General features: G+C 50.4%; 11 protein-coding genes across 11 annotated transcripts; 4 read left to right on the forward strand and 7 right to left on the reverse strand.

The window, feature by feature from the left end:
• Nucleotides 1-68: 68 nt before the first annotated feature.
• Nucleotides 69-1,409, reverse strand: TRUGW13939_08265 (uncharacterized protein; the record flags this gene model as incomplete). Its single annotated transcript, XM_035491400.1, has 6 exons — nt 69-205; nt 263-936; nt 993-1,088; nt 1,144-1,183; nt 1,237-1,350; nt 1,400-1,409. 6 exons carry the CDS (start codon nt 1,407-1,409, stop codon nt 69-71), a joined length of 1,071 nt encoding a protein of 356 aa, XP_035347293.1.
• Nucleotides 1,410-2,247: 838 nt separating this feature from the next.
• Nucleotides 2,248-2,847, reverse strand: TRUGW13939_08266 (uncharacterized protein; the record flags this gene model as incomplete). The annotated part of the gene is made up of 2 exons (XM_035491401.1): nt 2,248-2,780; nt 2,832-2,847. 2 exons carry the CDS (start codon nt 2,845-2,847, stop codon nt 2,248-2,250), a joined length of 549 nt encoding a protein of 182 aa, XP_035347294.1.
• Nucleotides 2,848-3,558: 711 nt separating this feature from the next.
• TRUGW13939_08267 (uncharacterized protein) lies at nt 3,559-5,387 on the forward strand (the record flags this gene model as incomplete). The annotated part of the gene is made up of 4 exons (XM_035491402.1): nt 3,559-3,676; nt 3,731-4,062; nt 4,120-5,285; nt 5,336-5,387. 4 exons carry the CDS (start codon nt 3,559-3,561, stop codon nt 5,385-5,387), a joined length of 1,668 nt encoding a protein of 555 aa, XP_035347295.1.
• A 445-nt stretch (nt 5,388-5,832) lies between these two features.
• Nucleotides 5,833-7,913, forward strand: TRUGW13939_08268 (uncharacterized protein; the record flags this gene model as incomplete). The annotated part of the gene is made up of 3 exons (XM_035491403.1): nt 5,833-6,229; nt 6,316-6,451; nt 6,509-7,913. The coding sequence occupies 3 exons, from the start codon at nt 5,833-5,835 to the stop codon at nt 7,911-7,913; spliced, it is 1,938 nt and encodes a 645-aa protein (XP_035347296.1).
• A 94-nt stretch (nt 7,914-8,007) lies between these two features.
• Nucleotides 8,008-8,865, reverse strand: TRUGW13939_08269 (uncharacterized protein; the record flags this gene model as incomplete). The annotated part of the gene is made up of 1 exon (XM_035491404.1): nt 8,008-8,865. One exon carries the CDS (start codon nt 8,863-8,865, stop codon nt 8,008-8,010), a length of 858 nt encoding a protein of 285 aa, XP_035347297.1.
• Nucleotides 8,866-9,666: 801 nt separating this feature from the next.
• On the forward strand, nt 9,667-10,151 carry TRUGW13939_08270 (uncharacterized protein; the record flags this gene model as incomplete). The annotated part of the gene is made up of 3 exons (XM_035491405.1): nt 9,667-9,685; nt 9,747-9,878; nt 9,940-10,151. The coding sequence occupies 3 exons, from the start codon at nt 9,667-9,669 to the stop codon at nt 10,149-10,151; spliced, it is 363 nt and encodes a 120-aa protein (XP_035347298.1).
• Nucleotides 10,152-11,454: 1,303 nt separating this feature from the next.
• Nucleotides 11,455-12,243, reverse strand: TRUGW13939_08271 (uncharacterized protein; the record flags this gene model as incomplete). The annotated part of the gene is made up of 1 exon (XM_035491406.1): nt 11,455-12,243. One exon carries the CDS (start codon nt 12,241-12,243, stop codon nt 11,455-11,457), a length of 789 nt encoding a protein of 262 aa, XP_035347299.1.
• A 928-nt stretch (nt 12,244-13,171) lies between these two features.
• On the reverse strand, nt 13,172-13,876 carry TRUGW13939_08272 (uncharacterized protein; the record flags this gene model as incomplete). Its single annotated transcript, XM_035491407.1, has 1 exon — nt 13,172-13,876. The coding sequence occupies one exon, from the start codon at nt 13,874-13,876 to the stop codon at nt 13,172-13,174; it is 705 nt and encodes a 234-aa protein (XP_035347300.1).
• A 447-nt stretch (nt 13,877-14,323) lies between these two features.
• TRUGW13939_08273 (uncharacterized protein) lies at nt 14,324-16,600 on the reverse strand (the record flags this gene model as incomplete). The annotated part of the gene is made up of 6 exons (XM_035491408.1): nt 14,324-14,438; nt 14,489-15,307; nt 15,367-15,598; nt 15,657-15,910; nt 15,975-16,387; nt 16,451-16,600. 6 exons carry the CDS (start codon nt 16,598-16,600, stop codon nt 14,324-14,326), a joined length of 1,983 nt encoding a protein of 660 aa, XP_035347301.1.
• A 354-nt stretch (nt 16,601-16,954) lies between these two features.
• Nucleotides 16,955-18,522, forward strand: TRUGW13939_08274 (uncharacterized protein; the record flags this gene model as incomplete). The annotated part of the gene is made up of 2 exons (XM_035491409.1): nt 16,955-17,926; nt 17,983-18,522. The coding sequence occupies 2 exons, from the start codon at nt 16,955-16,957 to the stop codon at nt 18,520-18,522; spliced, it is 1,512 nt and encodes a 503-aa protein (XP_035347302.1).
• A 649-nt stretch (nt 18,523-19,171) lies between these two features.
• On the reverse strand, nt 19,172-20,341 carry TRUGW13939_08275 (uncharacterized protein; the record flags this gene model as incomplete). Its single annotated transcript, XM_035491410.1, has 4 exons — nt 19,172-19,456; nt 19,513-19,839; nt 19,901-20,185; nt 20,252-20,341. 4 exons carry the CDS (start codon nt 20,339-20,341, stop codon nt 19,172-19,174), a joined length of 987 nt encoding a protein of 328 aa, XP_035347303.1.
• Nucleotides 20,342-21,361: the final 1,020 nt, after the last annotated feature.

The following is a 21,361-nucleotide window of genomic DNA, read 5'->3' on the forward strand; positions in this document are numbered from 1 at the left end:
GATAAAAAACAACTAACTAGCTGGTCAATTCAATAGGCTCTCTTTATGAACCGATATAAAAAAAACTTCTACCGCCATAGCCCGTATGGCTCGCGACACGCTTTCCATAATTTGATAGTGCCGTCTTCACTGCCCGTTCCGTACAGTTTTCCGTCTGGAGAGTAGCTGACCGACCAGATAGGTCCGTGGTGGCCCTTTTGGACTTCTGTTTTTGTGTGTTAGTTGCTGATAACTAGTGAGAAAAGAAAAAAGATGTTCGTACCGAGTTCTTCATCCGTATGCAAGTCGTAGACTCGTGCCCAGGTATCCTCGCCCGCACCACCCGTGACAAACCGGCCAGTTTCGTTATTGACCGCCACGCTGGCAACTTCGTAGTGGAAATCGACTTTTTTCAAAAGACGGCCGGGCGCAGCGCCGTCGAACAGATAGATGCTTTTGCCCGAGGCCACGCTCAGGATTCCAGAGTCGTTGGGCCGCGTGGCGAGCTGGTTGAGTTCGCAGCTGCCAATGGTGCCCTCGACGTTGTGCTCGACAATGGGGTGTCGCGAGCGCAAGTCCCACCATCGAATCTTGCGGTCTTCGGCCGCGGTGGTGAGGATGTTGTAGTTTTGGTTCCAGACAATGGACTTGATGGTGCCGCCGTGCACGCCCGGTCCAATTTCGTAGCTGGTGGCTGACGAGTCGGGATTATTTGTAGCAGCTGGTGTCGGTGGTGGTGGTGGCTGCGTCGCCGCTGGGGCTCCATCACTAGAACCACCACCACCGCTGCTGCTGCTGGTGCCGCCCCGAGAGAGGTCGAAAATGCGTAGCTTCTTTTCCATTCCTCCCGTGGCGAGAACTTGTGGGTTCGGCTGGTTTGGAAAAGCGATTGCTCGCACAATGTGAGAATGCTGCAATGTGTGCAGACATTCTCCTGTATGTGTATCCCATACTTTGCTGTATATGGTTAGATTTAGCACCAGCCAGGGGAACATAGTTTAAAAGCAACTCACGCCGAAAAGTCCGCTGCGGCGGTCGCGGATATGTTGGCATCGGCTGACAGTCGAGCTTGCCATACGGCGCCTTTGTGGCCCATAAAAGTCCCGATCCTAAGCAAGAGATTAGGCGAATGATTCAATATGCTCTCTCGCGGGGGTGTCTCACCAGTCACCTGTCATGCCATCGCGAAGCATGGGATTGTTATCTAGAGGGTTTATGAGCATACTGAGATGGAACAGAAGTGGAAAAAAAAAGTACCTTTGCATGCTGACATCAGATAGTACTGGTCGTCTTCCACTATAGACGAAAAACTAATGTGTGGAACTGGACGAGAATGTCCATGGCAGGTTAAAGGGACCACCTTAGGAACGTCTGGATGAAGGTTAGGTCCTGCCGCGATTGATTCTAGAAAGACGCATACCTGAAGGCATTTTCAATCAACAGAAGGGACAGAAGAGGTCACAAGTGACAGAAACTAATAGTCCGAGCGGCTGAAGGAGTCTACCAGACAGGGCTGGACAAGAAAGGAGCGTAGAAGAGAAGGCTGCCCTGCTCGCAAGTTGAACTTGGACGGCTGAATAAGAATGTGGCTGCTATTGGTCGTTCGTTATTTATGTTCGTTACGTCGTTAAAGTGCGTCAGAAGGATAAGACTGGGCGTTTGCCGCCAGAAAAGAAAGAGTGAGTGAGGCGGCCGTAAGGAAAGTCAACAATCCGCCAAACACTAATGATCTTCCAAGGGAGAGACACGAACAGTCGGGATGTCAGAGTCCTGATGGTCGTGGACGAAGCAGGTTGGATGCTCCGATGCAAGATTGAAGATGAAGATGAAGCGCTGACTGGCTGCTGCCCGCCGGGGCCACTTGCCGTGTTGGGCCTAGCGCGAGTGACCCCGGTTGCATGCACGTGAGTCGTGTCTAGTATATTATTATATATCAATTGAGAGCAGTGTGTTTATGTTCCTATTCCTACTATTCTGGATGTACTATGCATGTAGTTCTCATTGCTCTCTATATATCACTAATCGTAGACTGCACCGTAATGAATACAATAGCTTCAGCAACGGACCCTGGCATGACGCGGCCTGCCCTGAATGGATGGCCTCAGGTTGACGCCCCAATAAGCGGTGCAGTCGCCGTTGGTTCAGGGCGCGAGTGCTTGGCGGGATGGGATGCTCAGTGGAGAGCTGATAGCACCAGACTTCTATTTAGCCCGTATAAGTCTGGCAATAGTGGATGTTTGTTGACTTGGGTGTATCCTCTAGACATAATCATCCCACATTCAAACCGCCAAACGCGCGGTCCAGTTCCTCTCCCTCATCCCGCGGCGCTATGGCAGGAGTGGACTGCAATTCTTGTTCTTTCGAACTCGAATCCAGAATGCTCGGGGACACAGCCTCGCCGTGCAGCGAAGCAGAGGCTGCGCCCTGGAGATGCGCAGGCTGCAGCAGCTTCTCTTCTCGATCCAGCCAGCCCGGAGCCAGCCGTCTCTTCTCAGCCAGCTCTCGCTGCTTCACGGACTCTTCCCAGTCGGCGATGGCCTTTTTTGCGTCGGCTATCGTCTTGTTCAGGTGTTCCTCGAGGGACCGGTACGATGCCAGGATCTCATCCGGGTGGGCTGCATGGCCCCCCGTGGACGACACCACATAGCGAGCCTTGTCATCTGAGCTCGCAGGATTGACGGTAATCGACGGAGGCAGCGCCGAGGCGACAGACTTGTAGGTGTAAGGCAGCGTGACGGCAGTCGGCAGCGAGATGAAGGGAGACACGGTCAATGGCACCTGTGCCAGCAGGGGATGCGGCCCTGGAGCAAGTCAGCCAAGAACCGCAAGGGCAAACACGGGGAAAGACATACGGTTCGAGTCGTACATGGCGGTTCTCGCAGTGTAGCAGGGTTGGCAGAGAGAATAATGTGTGTTGTTGCTACTGCGGCATTACTATCAGTGATGTCAGCCCCGCAGCCCGGGCGCGCCAGCCAATGGCCGGCCAGCATCACCTCTCAGCTGCTGCTTCCTTGTGCTGTTGCCTCGAGCCTCTTTCTTCTTTCTCTCTCTCTCTTTCTCCTCCTGACTCATCCTCGCGATTCTCAACCATCGCCCATCTCCTCAACAATCGCATTGTCCATTGTCACCTAGATCGCCTTCGCTCTCGCTTCAGCTGCTAAGGAAACCTTGGGGTCTCCGCTTCCCGAAAAGCCCCCCTTGTCAGCCCCGAGCCGGCCACTGGCTGCTTGCTTAATTCTCGCTCGCTCCATCGTTTGTTTGGCCTAAACCCACCGGTTTGTTACCCAGACCTCCTCCACGCGACTCCCTCGTCCTCGCTTGATTCCTCTGCTCGCTCTCGCTTCTTCCTCGGAAATCCGATTTTTTCCAAAACCTCAACTTCTCGTTTCCCTCGTTCCGACCCATTTTTGTGCGGTGACTGCAATCGTTGTTCCCCTGAACTGCCGATTGATTGGTTTGACTCCGTCTCCCGTGCGGCTCGACGACCCCGCCACACGTTTCGTGTCGCTTTACCCTCCCACCTCGAAGCAAGCATTGCTATAGATAAACAAGGAAACTTCCTTGACATCACACATCGCGATGGATCGGCAGATTGAGCATGCGGTGACGCACAAGAAGCCGGTCCCTGAGATCGACTTCTCTCTACACACAATGGAAGATGGCTCCCAAGTGTCAACATTAGAGCGAGTTTGTAAAGGTACATCCATCCTTCAAGCAGCCCCATTATTTGCTAGCTAACTCCCAACGACAGAGGTGCAGGCGCCGGCGCTCACCACTCCCTCCGACAAGGATTTCTTCTCTCCAGACGACCCCAACAAACCTAACCTCCAGTTCCTGAAACAACATTTCTATCGCGAAGGCCGCCTCACAGAGGAACAGGCACTATGGATCATCAAAAAGGGCACTGAATTGCTTCGTGCGGAACCTAATCTTTTAGAAATGGATGCTCCTATTACGGTGTGCGGCGATGTCCACGGTCAGTACTACGATTTAATGAAATTGTTCGAGGTCGGCGGAGACCCGGCTGAGACGCGGTATTTGTTTTTGGGTGACTATGTCGACCGGGGTTATTTCAGTATCGAGGTGAGTCAACAGTCTGATAGTCAATAAAGTCGGGCATCAAACTGACAAAACCCAAAGTGTGTACTTTATCTGTGGTCTCTTAAAATTTGGTACCCCAACTCGCTGTGGCTGCTACGAGGCAACCATGAATGCCGCCACTTGACCGATTATTTCACCTTCAAACTCGAATGCAAGCACAAGTACTCCGAGAATGTCTACGATGCATGCATGGATTCATTTTGCGCATTGCCGTTGGCTGCGGTCATGAACAAGCAGTTCCTCTGTATCCACGGCGGTCTCAGCCCAGAGCTGCACACCCTGGAGGATATCAAGGCCATCGATCGATTTAAGGAACCCCCCACTCACGGCTTGATGTGCGATATCCTCTGGGCCGACCCTCTGGAGGAGTTTGGCCAAGAGAAGACTGGCGAATACTTTATCCACAATAATGTGCGGGGCTGTTCTTACTTCTTCTCGTATCCAGCTGCATGCGCCTTCCTCGAGAACAACCATCTCTTGTCGATTATTCGCGCACACGAGGCCCAGGATGCCGGCTACCGAATGTACCGCAAGACTCGCACTACTGGCTTCCCCAGTGTGATGACTATTTTCAGCGCGCCCAACTACCTCGACGTATATAACAACAAGGCCGCCGTTCTCAAGTACGAGAACAATGTCATGAACATTCGCCAGTTTAATTGTACCCCTCACCCATATTGGCTGCCCAATTTCATGGATGTTTTCACATGGTCGCTTCCATTTGTTGGAGAGAAGATTACAGATATGCTGATCGCCATTTTGAACACCTGCTCAAAGGAAGAGCTCGAGGATGACACTCCCTCTTCGGTCTCACCTACCGTGCCATCATCGCCTCCCTCGGCCACCGACAAGGACGACATCGAGTTTAAGAGACGCGCCATCAAAAACAAGATCTTGGCCATTGGTCGTCTTTCTCGAGTCTTCCAGGTGCTGCGTGAGGAATCAGAACGAGTTACTGAGCTCAAGACTGCGTCTGGCGGCCGTCTCCCTGCGGGTACCCTTATGCTCGGTGCCGAGGGTATCAAGCAAGCCATCCACAACTTTGAGGATGCACGAAAGGTTGATTTACAGAACGAAAGACTACCGCCAAGTCAAGAGGAAGTGGCACGCAAGAGTGAGGAGGACCGGAGGGTTGCATTGGAAAGGGCTCAGCACGAGGCTGACAATGATGCTGGCTTGGCCACCGTTGCCCGCCGTATTAGCATGTAAGTCTTGACTGGCGCTTTAGAAACTGCTCAATTACTAATCTAAATAGGTCCGGTAACAGGCGTCGCAGGGATCCGGTTGAGCGCGAGGCTTCCAGCTGATAGGGTCTCATGTTACTATAGCTGTCTTGGAAGTATGGCCTTTTTGACCGTATTATATGCTCGAGTGATGTTTCTTCTCGTGAGCGACGTAGAGTGGCTTGCATACCAGCGGGATGAGTAATAATGATATATGGACATGAAGTTTTTGCCCTTGTTTATTGTACCTAAGGTTCGCATGGATATGCATGCTAACTTTCAGACGGAACATTGAATCAATGCCGTGTAAGATGAACATGTATTGGTTGTGGTCCTGTTATGAGCTGATGAGTGTATCTATTGAAAAAGCGTTGATAAATATTGCATATCCTGTAGTTTTGTATTTAGCATGAAATAACATGTTAATACTGCGGTATCAGTGTTGGAAGCTTGGACGCGGGCACTAGACTTTCTCCCGGAGCACGGCGAACTTGACCTTGATTGTTCCACCTCCACGCCTCCCACCCCAATGCCTGCCAGGATTCGTGCCACAGTCTCCAAGAGCGTCACGCGCTTTGGAGATAGCGGTGCCAGTCCATTATCCAGAAGATTCTTCTTCTGTCCCTCGTGCTGGGCATCATGGCGGCGCACACTGTCGACGACGCAGACGCGCACCGCAACCAACTTTCGCCGAAAAGACATCGCTGCAACAACAACAATACCAGCAAGTACACGTAGCTTTCTCGACCGCCGCCGTTTTATATCGTCGATTACAGAAGTCAATCGAAACATCCCCGCGCGCAATAGGGAATTGTATGCGTTGCTGGGCGAGTTGCAGCAGACCGCGGCAGATCAGATCAGTCTGAGTCGGCTTCAGCTCGCGCAACGGGGATTGGAGTCGGAGGTTCCGGTGATTCGCGTTGCTGGTTCGTTTTTCCCCCCCCTTTATATCTGATCTTGGAAATTGTTACTCCTGGCTTTATGATTTTTCAATTTGCTTACAATACGATAGTACTTGGCTTGAATGGTGCGTCGGCTGCGCGGCGGCTGGTTCGACTGCTCTTGGCGGATCCCTTGACAGGAAAACAGTCCTGGGAGGATCTCATAGACTCGCGCGGATCTGAAGAATCTCGGGGGTTGCTGATACGGTAAGCTTCGTACATACACCCGTTTATAAAAGCTTTGCTGATGATCTTGAGAATAAGGTACGGCCAAAACTCCGGTATCGTCGACGATGGCGCCTGTCCTACGCTTTCAATACCGTCACCAGTCCTGAAAAATGGAAATATTGAGATTCTAGTGGGTGCAATTGGGACCGGAAACGAACCAACTGGGGTCTCTATTACCGAGGAAACGCTCCTTGTTCCGACCATATCGATTCCTACCTCGAATGATGACACGCCACCAAGTGTGATACAATACCCGGTGCATAGAACCGTCATCTGCGGCTCAGGTCCCGACGGACTGTTTGCATATAGCGGATTGGTTGGTCGTGCCAACCTGGGCTCGGCCGAGCAATTGGTCCACGGAGCAATTGAGCAGCCGGCGGCTGGCGACGCATCGAAGCAGACATCGGATAAGGTAACCTTTGTGGATACAGCGGTTGCTGATACCGCGCTGGCCAAGTTCCGTGAGTCGGTCCAGTTTGTCTCTGAATATGAACGCGGGTGGACCGCTGGCGGGGTTCAAGATGTTGTCAATTGGCTGTCTGCAAAGAAGGATGGTGGCCTGGCGCCGGAGTTGGAAATACTTGTTCAGTCATTGCTGGATTCGACCGAAGAAGGCTTGGTAGCTAAAGAGGCCATTCGAGTGAGAGAGCAAGAGGCCAGCGACGTCTCAGCTGAGACACGCCAGAGCCTTGATCAGACAGTATCGGTCTGGGCCGAGCGCGCTCATACGGAACTGCAAAAGTCCCTGGAGGAAGGATTTGCGAGTCTGCGCTGGCGGGGTTTAGCATGGTGGAAGTTGTTTTGGCGCGTTGACGATGTCGGAGCGGTCACGTCGGAGATTTTGCAAACGCGATACCTTGCACAGGCCGAGAAGGAGATGATCTGGACAGCTGGCCGAGTCAAACAGACGGGTCTGCTGAACGGAGCTCCAAATGGGGGGGATTTTGCTGTCAACAACTCGAAAACAGAGACTGCAGAAGAAAACAGCGAGACTGCTGTGCCTCAACAACAAGAAGATGGACCGTGGCCGATGCAGATCTCAGCTAGCCGTTCCAAGCTGGGTAGCACGACAATCCCCTCGCTACAGGCGCTGTCTCAGAGCCTCGTGCTTTTCAGCGCGTCGACGACGGGCCTCACCTCGGCATTCTCAGCCCTACTGTACTCATCTGCTACGACGGGGCTGTACGAGGCCTGCACAGTCGCCGCAGTCGGCTTGATCTACTCTCTGCGCCGGCAGCAGTCGAAATGGGAAAAGGCCCGGTCGTTCTGGGAAGACGAGGTGCGAGAGAGTGGCCGCACGGCCTTGATTGACACGGAAAAGGTGCTGCGTGAGTCTATTCGAGATGGTCCTATTCAACAGAAGGAGGAATTGCCCGAGACTAGGGCTAGAGCGGTTGTTGGACGCGCGAGAAAGGCGCTTGAAGATGCCAAACAGCGATAATGTTCTTTTTATATGTATTATACATGCAAACGCATTCTACTTTTTCCATCATTAGAAGTCACTTTTTTTGTACGTTTATGCCAGTTCAAAGTTCTTATGTCAGCTCGATACTGCCAGCCGGAACTCCCTTTCTGCTCTTCAGTCGCCGAGCAAAGAACTGCATGGCGGGCAGCATTTCGTCTCGATTACGAGGCATGCCATCTCCGCGCCTCGACCAGCGATGCAGCTCGACAAACTGAAATGCCTCCTTTGTTCGCTTGACCGCGGTATCACTGAGATCGCTCCCAAGACCCTCGCGACCGGCAAGCAGCAGCACCGGTGTGCGGTCCTTGTCGCCGACAGCGTTGACTGACAGTGGGTATGGCCCGCCAAACGAGACGACGCCAGACAAGGAGACATGGTGCTCGGTTCTATTACGGCTGCCAGTAGGCTCTGTTGTTGCTGTCGACGACGAGAGTGTCGCCTCGGGCAGCTCATCTCGCACAGGCGGATTCAAGCCCAGCTCTCTCGCCGCGGCCAGCGCAGCCATACCCCCCTGGCCCAACCCAACCAAAAGAATATCGCGCAGCTTGTACCCATGCTTTTTGACGAGTGTATCGGCAATAATCTCACGCGCAATCAGTTTTGTAGCACGGTCAAAGCCAGCGTCCATGGACAGCCCGCCGTCGTCCAGCATGACATCATCTCCCCAATGGAAAGCCTCCTGGTCGACCAGGCCAGCTGGCAGCGGAGACGGCGCCTGAACAGTTATGCAGATGGTCTCGGGCAGGTTGAGGGCGCGTCCGAACGAGGCGAACTTGGCTGCGGTGTCGCCGAGGCCGTGCAGCAGCACCACGACGTTGCTGGCCTGTTGGGGAGTGAGTGTGGGCGGCGGCGTGCTGTCCGAGGAGCCCGGGTAGGACAGCACGACGGTAGCATGCGAGGGGAAGTCGCCAGCGACGGGGAGGGGCATGTCGAGGGTGTTCTGTGTTGGTGTTGGTGTTGAGTTGATGTCATGTGAAAGATGGAGATGCGGATAGACGATTGATAGACAGGTACAGTATCGGGCTATTTTTAGAGCTCCATATAGTACCCACAACTACATCACGCTCTAGTTTACTATTATCATGGCTCAATCACGGTAACATTAACATTAGCTAACTATTAAATAATAATAAATGGTAACAAATAATTATAAATAGTCACAGGCGGTGATAATTGCTAAGCTGGCGGGGTAATCGTGGCGGTGCAGCCCCTCTGTGGCTGATGCCTCGCAATCACCCTCATTTTCTGGTAATCCTCCACTTAGTCCTCTCCCTAGCACATTCTAGACACGCAAACACTTCAATCTGTGACTAAACTAGCGTCAATGGCGACAATCACCACCTCCGTCGGTATCCAATGACTCCGCCGCGCCGGAGTCACGCATCCAATCCAATCCAATCCGACCCCTGTTTCGGGTGCTCGGCAGGAATCCTATAATCCTATAATCGGCTTCAGGCCGGAGAACGTCGTAACGTACACCAAAGCAAACACATGACGCAGACCAATCGACCGCCTGTGGGCCCCCCATGGTGCAACATGGGTGGCTGAAGGGTGTTGGATGGAGTCATGGCGTGAGTCCGACATGGCCTGACTGAGCATAGCTTGGCCGCTCCCCGCTCCTTATAAGGCGTCTTTGTCTCTCCTTTTTGATTCATCTTTCCTTCTTTCTTTACCCAACTCTCCTGGAACTTTACTCAAAAGAAACAATTCACTTTGAACATCAGTCACCATGGGTTTCTTCGGTTGGGGTATGTTTTCAAGCTCCTTTCTGTATACACTCAATCAAGTATCTCTGGCTGACCAGCACAGATGACTCGCAAAAGCACCACGAAAATGTCTACGGACAAAAGGAGCACGAGGGAAAGCTCTCCCACGAGCTGATTGCCGGTGCTGCCAGTTTCGAAGCCTTCAAGGCCTTTGAAGACCACCGCCGCTCCGAGGGTTTGTTTCCGACTACTCCTTTCAAAACAAAAGTCATCCATAACTAACTAACCGAATCCAGGCAAACCCGTCTCGCACGCCTTCGCAAAGGAGGCTCTCGTCGGCCTCGTCGGTGCTGAGATCGACAAGCTCGCCGAAACCAAGGGTCTCGACGAGTGGGACAAGCACGAGGCCAAGAAGCACGCCCATGAGAACGTCCAGGGCCTGTACGACCAGCACTACGGTGGTCAGCAGCAGTATGATCCTAGCTACGGCCGTCCTAACCGCTGGTAAACGGCTTTAATGAAGCTGGGTCTATGTTTAATGAGCTGTCATGAATGATCCAATGACTATTATCTTTTTTCCTGTTGTAATTCTGACTTGTAGTTGCATCCGCAGTAAAATATGCTTAATTCATGTATAGATCATGGTATATGTATGTACTCTTGTCACTGTTCAGTCTAAGCCCTAAACTTGGTCTTGGCCGCTACCAGCACGGCTACCTCGCCTACGCTCTCTGCACCTAACAGCTCTGACAACTGTATCGTTGACAACTGTATCGTGCTTTGGCCCAGAGCGTGAAGGTAATAGCAGATGTCTTGTTCCTCTTCCTACCATCCACCTTGCTATACTTCGTCCAAGACCGCCGAGTCCTCTGGAAATCACATAAAAACCGTATCGAATACATACGATTTTGTCGACTTTGGTAGCGTCGGCAAAATCCCCTCGCGTCTTAACTCGAGATACTGGCGTCTCTGTCGTTTTCTAGGAGCCTTGTTGAGCAGCCTCGGGGCTAAATCCAGCATCTTGAAGATCTTCAGTAGCAGTCTCGAGATAGAGAGACTCCATGTAAACTTGAAATTCTCTTCTCTGACCGCAGAGAGCATGCCAGCCCAGTCACCATCTCCAACTCTGGAGTGCTTGTCGAACTGGAAACATCTCCAGTGACCCATAGAAGATCTTTTGATTCCTTCGGCTAGTAGGAAAAACGCCCCAACCAAACGGGGCCTGACGTAACCCAACACGAAGTTGGCCTGGAGTTGTGGCCCTGACCGCGCAGTCAGCATGCGTTCTCTCATATCCTTGACGAAATTCTGCACCACGTCCATTACATCGGTTATCCCCAGCAGCTTCCATTTCTCCGTCCGGTCGTAGTCCCCCGTATATAGCCCAATACAATGGATCTTGCCGCATTGCTTGCTGAGCAAGGGAGTGAAACATGTTGCGAAGCCATCCGTAGTTATCTCGCCCACCGATCTTCCGCAAGTGCCAATCGTACATCTCAAATTCTTCCTTGAAGATGTCCCCTAAACCCCGATGCTCCCACCACTGCATGCATTGGTTGAAGTGTATGCTGCCTAGCCCACCCCAGATTCCCCAATACTTGCCAGCGTTCAAGGCCTTGTTACTTGGATTGTACCCGTTGAAGTTTTCTTCGTTCCTGTGGAGGGGCGACAGCTTGATGATTGGCAAAGTTTAGAATAGGCCGAAGATTATTGCCCATTCTCCCTTCTACATTAAGTACTAGCTGCCTTTTCTTGCTTGATAACTGACAATAATCTTATAACTAAGTTGTACCGTGCCCAAAAGAGCAGAATTAGGCAACACCCATCCGATTTACCATTCGATCCCATGCTTTTCCATCGGCCTCAACCACCGGGCTGATTCGTTTGGTTTCGCCAGACTCCTTGTCCTGGACAAAGTGCTGAGTAGCGGCCATTCCAAAGGGCCGAGTATTGAGAGAGATGGTTTCCCAATGTCCTTTGGGAATATTATAGGTTTCATGCATGATCCCAATGCTTGGATATTGTTTTAGCCCAATCTTATTGAGCCAAACCATTCCTTTAGCGTGAACGGGTCCATTGGCAAAGACCTGTAGAGAGTCCAAGTCTTTCCAGTACGATAACCAGCACATGGTGTTTCCACAGTCTTCATCAGTCGCGATGAGGGTCGATGTTTTCCCGAGGAAGCCGTTTGTCTGTCGATTTTTGGCACAGTCGCGCCACATGTCGCCAAAATACTCGCCAATCTTTGCCCACCCGGGAGTAAAGCGGCCTCGGGGATGGTTTGAGCGTGCGCCTAGTAAGAAGACGACAATCTGTTCTCCACCGGGTCCCCGCGCTTGCCCTGAAGCATCCGGAAGTTGTGTGCTCCATTTGCCCCAGTTCACATCCCTGGCGTAGTTTGTTGTGATTATGCCTTGGTCCTTGAACAGACCCGTAGTCAACTGGTATACCAATAAGATTCCGGTGAGCATGAGAGCTAGACGGCCGAAAATCAAAACAGACACGACTTGCAGAGATGCACCGGCAAGAAGCCAGGTCTCCATGCGAAAATCATCGCGGAAGAAGGACAAGAGGTTAGCGGTGCGCGTGGTGGTTGACATGTTTGCCGTTGCAGCACGGAAGTTTGATATTCTGGCGAGAGAACAAAAAGAAAATAAGAAAAATAGTACCAACGTCAAGATAATACTAGGGACATAAGCCGGAAGAGGAAGATGAAAAGAGCACTAAATCGGTTCACGACGAAAGGAGTTCGGAATAACAGCGGGAAGCTCGGAGGGATGAATAAGGGTAATAAGACCCATGATAAGACACGGTCAGTGCTGATATTTCTTTGTTCCAGGGTCGAGGCTGTGTTGTTACCTGCCTAATAACTATTCTAATTCTATTGCTCGTTGGTGGAGCGCCAGGCCGATCTAATGCGGGATCCTTGTAGATGCCTACCATAATACTCGCCGGGCTGATACCGAAAACGTGGAAAAACGATCGTGCGCAGCCCCCATTAAAAGATACGAAGCTGCTGGACGAGCCGTTCATATTGAAGACATTAATAATAGTGTCAGATCCTCCACCTTGCTGACCTAGAACATCAGTCGTTAAGCCGACAACTTGATATAGCTAGCAGTGGTCCGAGCTGCAGATATCCATCTTTGCCTAAATAGGAAATAACAGCCACTTTGGGTAAGTGCTAACAACACATACAAAAGCCGAGACCGAGACAAAAAATATAGTATTTTGAATGGCTATATGTATGCCCGTTGTCCAAGTTGTTACCTCCGGAATAAGTGGCCGCATTACTCCAAAGCTATAGCCCGAATTTACATGAATCAATTCAAGAGGAAGACATCTCTGGAGGCTCAAACTAGCTGGCTTCCCAACCTCGGTGTTCTCACTGTATGCATCGATTGGTATCTATAGAAGCAAAATCGATTACTTGATGCTGGTCACAAATGTGTGCACGAGTCCATTATATCAAATACATGCATGCCGCTATAGAAATAAACATCATCGTCTAACTTCCGCTTTTCGATGTTACCTCTTCCACCCATTCCACCTCTCAAAATCCGCCGTATCCAAATCAAACATATCCAACATTCTTCCCACACTTTGCTCAGCCAAGTCATCCACTGACGCCGGACGCACATAAAACGCCGGCATGGGCGGAAAGATAACACCGCCAGCCTGCGAAACCGTCAACATGTTCCGCAGATGGATATCGCTCAGCGGCGTCTCGCGCGTTACGAGGACTAGCTTCCGTCGCTCCTTAAGCATAACATCTGCGCTTCGTGAGATCAAGTCGTCGCAGAACCCCGTGCTGATTGCTGCCAGCGTCTTCATGCTACATGGCACAATGATCATCCCGTCTGTTCGGAACGAGCCGCTGGAGATCGGTGCAGCCATGTCGTTGATGTTGTATACGTGATCGGCGAGGGCACGCACACTAGATGGATGGTAGTCTGTTTCGTATTTTATGGTGGCTTCGGCCCATTTACTGATGATCAGGTGTGTTTCGACATGTAGTCGACGAAGCGCGATTAGGATTTTGACCCCGAGGATTGCCCCGGTGGCCCCTGTCATGGCAACGACAATTCTGCGACGATGGCGATTTGCTACATTGTTTGTCCCTGACTTGTGATCTTGCACCGAGTCATCTGTAGTCTCCGTTGCTGGCTGGGATATTGTTGTAGAGTGATGCATGAACTGTGGTGTTATGGCGTCGTGAGCTGAGGCTAGCATCTCTTGCAGCATTTTGGAAGGAAATATGCAAAGATAATAGTTGGTAGTCGAGGAATCGTGTCAATATTTTATCCTTCAAATGTTCTGGTTGTTTTCCAAATTTCGGTTTCTTTAGCAATCCTAATCATACAGGCCGTTGAGACACTTTATATTTCGACAGCGAGCCAACCACATGTGCAAATTTTTTAATTGCATGTCCCGGATAGTCGGCAATGGTAGAAATAAAGCGACCATCGTCATAATGATTATAAACTAGTAATGTCGTCCACTTGCAGTCGCAAATTTCTTGAGCCTCTCCGAGCGCCTGAGCCTCCGAGACTCCGAGCCGGTGGTAATTTTGCTCTGCCTCTTAGAAAGTAAACTTTAGCAATGGTGCGAAATTCAAATTCACCTAACACAAACGAGAATCTGTATTCTTTATGAGGTTGAACACATTCGCGGCTTTCCTTAAAGATATTGATCGGTCTCGGGCAAATCAAATAGCGGAACGTTCATGATTGAATCCAGATATGCCCAAGGACTCGGGTTCATCCATTCAGAGCTTCCCGCTTCATTGACAAAACTGTCGCCAAAGAGTTAGTGATGATAATGTATTCCGAGGCGCTTACATACCTTGAGTCATAGGACAGCGGGAATCCGCTGGGTGAGAACGATGAATCCAGTCTTTCAAACTCAGCAGGATTCCCATCATTCGGTTGACTATTGTCACTGCTTCGTTCCATAGCTGCCTTGACCGAATTCCGTAACGACACCAGCGCCCAGATATGTCTCTGGGAAAGCCATTGACTATTTTCCGAGCCTGACGTTGCCCAATCTTCTTTTGATTCCACAGCAGAAAACACTTCGATGACTCGCTGTTGGAGGTCCTGACACTCCTTATCCCAATGTGTCTCTTCCCATATACTAAGCAGAAGAGTCGATCCAATCACGGTGTGAATCATGGACCAATTTCTCATAGGAACGATGCTGAGAACTTGGAAATCCAGGAATGTCTTTGTCGCCTCAATTAGACTTTCCCGCGCTCGCAGACGGAGAAGTTGATAAGACGAGTTGTTTGCGAGCTCGGAATTCTTCACCGCAGGGCGACATACAAAGGAAATTAAATGGGATACGTGCAGTTTCAGTGCTAGGCGCTCTAAATGGTGTTGCATATTCTGACAGTCTTCTTTAGACTTCAAATATGGCTGAGCCTTTTGATACGTCTTGTCAATCATGGCCAGCGTATCAATCAAATCTCCCAGGGCTAGATTCCCACCGGCTTTTGCGTTCATGAACTTGAGACCTAGCCGTGTTATATGGGTCATAACCCCGACATAGGACAACCGGTTGTCAATTGGTAATTCTTCGTTCATGTTCCATGCGTGTATTGGTACGGCTGGAAGCCGGTCGTGACACATACTAAGCAGCACATCTTGCCACACAATCATAAGCCTGTAATCGGTCAGAGTGGGTGTTCAATCCTTTTTTAAAAAAAGGTTCCACTGGCTCACCAGAGTTCCTTAACCTGGTTTCTGGAAACTTCGTTTGTCCTGGCCATCGACTTTTCGGAATGCATTCCCATAGTCTGAGCAAGACGTACAACCGTCCCGACCCAAACCCAAGCAACATCTGACTGGCCATTATTCTGCAAAGTGTGGCATAGTATTAGGATTGTCTGTATAATGGCCATAGAAGGCCGAGATAGGAAATTGGCTAGTCGTAATGCCTCGAATGACCGCCGAGCTAGCACCAATTAGTCAACGGCACCCATTTCTCTTTTAGTGGTTTATTCATCACTAACCAAACTCTTGACACAAAATTGACCTCTGAGAGTGTTCCAAGTCTGAAAAGTGTGCCCCGGAAGCTAGGACAGCCAGAATGAGGCCAATTGTTTCAATTGACTTTTTGGAGGACCAACAAACTGAAGGCTGTTTTTCTGTAAATTCCCCCGCCGAAAACGCATTCAAGTAGGCACAAACATCTAGTTCAAAATTCTCTAAATCGACAATATATGGATTAAATGGATATGCTGAGACTTTGTAGGTATTGAAAAAACTGGTAGCTAAATGTCAGAATGTTATAAAAGTACAACTGATGTTAATTTAAAAAAAAAGCTTACGTGATGACTTCCTGTCGATGAGGTATTAAATTAAGAAGATCCGACCATCGGTCTTCTAGTGTTCTGGGTTTAGTTAATGAAAAGTTGGCAAAAGAGCTTCCTAGGCCAAGGATTGAGCTGATATCTCGAGCGCTTCCACTTTCAACATGCCGAGAGCCGATAATGGATGGCACAGAATCTTCTCCAGCATAAGTCTGTTGAGATGGTTCCAAGCCAGGTGCACTAAGAGTGGATTCTGCTACTTGAGTCAAACGGCGATGATGTCTTGGAGAGCGAGAAGGTGAGTTCACAGCTCTGCTTTCGATGCGTTCTTCCCTTCGAACATTCTGGCCGGGTTCAATCTTATAGACGCAGATTTCGGGGTATCCTCTTTTGAGACAAGTCCTGCAGGGTTGCTTGTGATCACATTTTACCTAATTTACTAATAGTTAGTCGGGTCTAGAACAAGTTCTAGTGTAGGCCATAAAATCTCTCACCTTTCGTTGTCGACAAGGATAGCATGATTTTACTTCGTTACGCCGCTTAGAATGAAGGACTTGATCAATATCTTGGCGGCTCATTGCTCTTTGCGACGAATCTTCCATGTTGCTTCCACTTTGCTCCTGCTCTTCGGCACGTCGCGTCATTCGCTTTCAACGCAGTATCCGAAATATCCGAGTCAAAAATGACTGCCCAAAATTATCCGTCTCGGGCCGAGAGTGGGAAAGTATTGATTTCTATGGAGTTTGAATTTATCAGAAAGATGGCGAATTTGTTTGGAACCACTTCAAGCTGCGCTGTTGGAAGGAGAATCCGAGGCTCCGAGGAGCACCGAGAGCACCGAAGGTCCACTTCGCTAGGTATGCAGCCAATCAACAACAACCGGATTTATATACAACACAGGTATATAAGAACCCTCAGAACCGCTCACTAATTGTACGTAGCACTCAATAAGCTCGCAGGTTACATTTCTATCCCACAAATAGCAAGAAGCAGCCAGCATGGCAAACTCTCAGCCTCATCTCTGCTTTCGCTCCTTCGTTGAAGCACTCAAAGCTGATGACGACCTGGTAGAAATCAACACGACCATTGATCCTAATCTAGAAGCGGCTGCCATCACTCGTCTTGTGTGTGAAACTGATGATAAGGCTCCTTTGTTTAATAATGTCAAAGGCAGTCAAGATGGCCTCTTTCGAATCCTCGGGGCACCAGGCTCTTTACGCAAGTCATCCAAGGATCGATATGGACGTCTTGCTCGCCACCTGGGGCTTCCTCCACAGTCTAGCATGCGTGATATCATCGACAAGATGCTCTCTGCGAATGCTACTCCTCCGATCGAGCCAACGGTTGTGTCTGAATCAAATGCGCCCTGCAAAGAAAATTCAATGGAAGGGGATCAAATTGACTTGAGAAAGTTGCCTGCCCCTTTGATACATCAGTCTGATGGTGGTAAATACATCCAGACATATGGAATGCATATCATCCAATCTCCGGATGGTAAGTGGACCAACTGGTCGATTGCTCGTGCCATGGTGTACGACAAAAGGCACTTGGTTGGTCTCGTAATACAGCCCCAGCACATTTGGCAGATTCAACAGATGTGGGAAAAGGAAGGACGTGACGCTCCGTGGGCTTTGGCATTTGGAGTTCCCCCGGCTGCAATCATGGCTTCGAGCATGCCTATTCCGGATGGAGTGACCGAAGCAGGTTATATCGGAGCCATGACGGGTACCTCCCTAGAAGTGGTCAAGTGTGATACAAATCAGTTATACGTACCTGCCAACTCCGAAATTGTTTTCGAGGGAACTTTGTCTATATCCGAGACGGGCCTCGAAGGCCCATTTGGCGAAATGCATGGATACACGTTTCCAGGAGACTCTCACTCTTGTCCTTTGTATACTGTCAACAAGATCACTTATCGAAACGATCCTATTCTACCAATGTCAGCTTGTGGTCGTCTGACTGATGAGACGGTACTAGCGAACATATCCTTATCATTCCGAATACAAGCTAACAGCCTTTCTCATAGCATACAATGATCGGCCCCCTAGCCGCTGCCGAAATTCGCAAGATATGCCAGAAGGCAGACCTACCGATTACAGACGCATTCACTCCATTTGAATCCCAAGTCACTTGGGTAGCACTTAAAGTTGACACCAGGAAGCTGCGTGAGTTGAAAACCAACTCAAAGGAATTTTGTAAGCGTGTCGGAGACTTGGTTTTCAACCACAAAGCAGGCTTCACCATCCACCGGGTTGTGCTCGTAGGCGATGATATCGACGTCTACAACGGCAAGGACGTGATGTGGGCGTTTTGTACACGCTGCCGCCCGAACATGGACGAGAGGTTCTATGAAGATGTACGAGGGTTCCCTTTGATTCCGTACATGTCTCGTGGCAATGGATCGCCCACAGAAGGGGGAAAGGTGGTTAGCGATGCATTGCTACCTTGTGAGTACACTTCAGGGGCCAATTGGGAAGCTGCTAGTTTTGAAGGATCCTTTCCAGAGCATATCAAGGAGAAAGTTTTGAGAGAGTGGAACACAATGGGGTTTCGGGCTTTGCAATGATTGACTCGTACCTGTAAAAATCTGGTGTTATTTCAGCTGTGTACACTAATAATTGACCATTGAGAATAGAAATACATAAGGATCTTTCCTTAGAGCATATGCAGGAGAAGAGATTGGAAGAGGTTGAAGAATTGGGCCTTTAAGCATTGCTTATGGCCGGTAAATTTGAGTTGCATTTTGGATATAAAACTTTGAGGCACAATGATAAACTAATCTGCACAAGGAGAGAAGGCGAGCAAGAAGCCTGACCGTCTCGGGGGCAGAGAGAGTATGGTACATGAAAGAAAGAAAAATCAAAGAACAGTAAGAAGGGGCTGGCGTCAGTCCGGCGAGGCTCGGTCATGTGAGTCCTGCGCGAGGAAGCGACCACCCGTGATCTCCGGCGCCTTCCTTCCATCCACACCGCCGGTGCTGGAATCTCGTAAATCGCGCTGCGAGGATCGAGCGAAAAAATTCAAAAGATGTACTTTATGGTCATAACGTCAATGAAAAGGGGAACCCGGCCCTAGTTGGGCATCTCATGCAATCAATCCGAACGGGAAAAACAAGAGAAAACAGTCTATCCGAGACGAGACTTCAGGTGCAACCCAGCTGCGCCCCTACTGAAAAAGACAAAGAGCCATCATACCAGCAACGGACCTCATCATCTCTAGTAAATGCGGGAGATACGGTCGGTGTAGACGCCGACTGCTGTTCCGCCCAGAAGCTCTTTGGTGTACTCTTCGAAGGAGATTGGCTTGAAGTCAGGGTAGAGCTCTTGGGCATCGAGATATCCCAGGTACTTGGCGTACTCGGGTACGTTGTCTCCACGCAGGCCCCATGAGAGTTGATACTCGGCAGCAATGCGTGGGGTGAACTTTGTCGCGTCAAAGGGATACGTTTCACTGGATGCTCGCCCACTGGTAACACGCTCCATGACAACTTCTTTGGGCACCTAGAATTCGGTTAGTGATGACAGTTAACAGGGAAAAGAGTAGACGGAGAGCATACGTTTTTCCGGTCAACTTTCTCACCGCTCAGTTTCTCGACGGTATCAAAGATTTCGGCTGGTGACATGACAGTATTGTACGAGAAGACCATCTTATTCTCCGTTCGGGGATCGACGATAATTCGAGCGACCCATTTTCCGATATCGCGCAAGTCAACGAACGCACTCGGCGTCTTGCCCTCCTCAATCAGCTCGTCATTGGCCGTCGTCATGGCGTAGTCAATTTTACCCGATGTGAGTCGTGGGGTAGCGATTTGGTACCACCAGCCAACATCAATGATTGTGTAGGGCAGCTTCAATTGCTTGACGTGGTTGAAGACTTTTTCTTTCTGCATTGCTATGGATTAGCGATGGACATTTGCGTCGAGACACACGGGAAAATAGACAAACCTCATCACGCAACCACATGATGCCGCCGGGGGCGCAGACAGTGATGAATGCACATGGAATGAATCGCTTTACTCCAGCAACCTTGGCCGCGGTCGCAAGTTTAAGCTGTGAGAGCTGATCGGAAGGACCGACAGAGCTGACGACAATGTCAATGTCTTTCAAGGCCTCAGCCAGCTCAGCTGGCGACGCCTCTAGATCGCATTGCCGAGTTATGACGCCTTTCTTCTCTAGATCGACCAGCTGTGGCTTTTTGGCTGATGCCGGGCGGGTGAAAGCAAAGACTTCCTAGAGGGGGGCTTTGGGTCAGTAAACAGGCCAAGCCAAGTGAGAAAAGGCACAGTGGGAGCATACAAAGCCGCCAGCTTCAAGCAAACCATTGGCGATCGAACGGCCTGTTTCTCCTGTTGCTCCGACGAGCAAAACCTTGGTGGTGGTAGCCATTGTGAATCGTTGCGGTCGACAAGAGTCCAAGCGTAACCGCAGTGATGTTGTTGTTGAAGGAGAGAGAGGAGGAAGAAAAGGTGGGCACGCCTATGATAATAAATGATGACCTTGTCGCGTCCGGTACAGCCCAATGGCTTTAGCTGGAAGAGCCGCCCACTCAGACTAGCTGAAAATTGAGATACCCACTGGCCATCTAGCTGGGATTGGACTGGGCGCTGGACGACAGCCGGCCGGGCAGTCAATGGGAGCGGTGGAAGGCAGCGTAGGGTGGGTCGCGATCCTCTCGTGATGGAGTCGCTGCTGGGCGATCAAGGTAACGATGAGGACATAGTGAGGGATAGCGAAGCCCGGAGTGGGTGCCAACCCCGCCATCAGCATCATGGGGAGTTGGGGTTTACAGGTTTTACCGGCTACAAAGTACAGAGCACAGCGATCTCAACTACCGTGGCCAATTAATTGTCTACCGAGGGAGAGGTTGCTTGTGAGGGGAGCCGATCGCCAGTTTGAATTTAGGCTTGCCGAAGCTTTTCTTTTTTTCTTCTGGCTTGCAAACGCTCTGGCTGGGCATGACGTCAATGGCCGGCCCGAGTCGTCGGCACTCATCATTGGCTGCCTCCGGAATGCCGACTGCGCCTCTGGCCAGGTTTTAACTTTTGCCACTGTGGCATGCTCTATAAACACGATCATTAAGTTATTATCATTATCATTCATATATTCGGCCCCGTGCTGCACCGAATGCAGAGTTGCAACTTGCATCTCTCTCAGACTTAGTATTGGACTTCCCCGTCACGAATCGGGCTACTCCGGGTTCTACCGATACGCAACCCCCGACGGGGCTATCACGTGACCTCACACCGGCGGCAATCGATTCGGTGGCCCTGCCGGTGACCGGTCTGCCGGCCACCTCGGAGAAGGTTATCCCGAGCAGCGCACGTGACTGACTCGATGGCAGATCACATGACCGCCCGTTTCGATCTAGCACCCGAGGGGCCCTGATTGACACAGGCAATGGGCGCC

Source organism: Talaromyces rugulosus, chromosome IV (genome assembly GCF_013368755.1).
Source record: "Talaromyces rugulosus chromosome IV, complete sequence".
Lineage (NCBI taxonomy): Eukaryota > Fungi > Ascomycota > Eurotiomycetes > Eurotiales > Trichocomaceae > Talaromyces > Talaromyces rugulosus.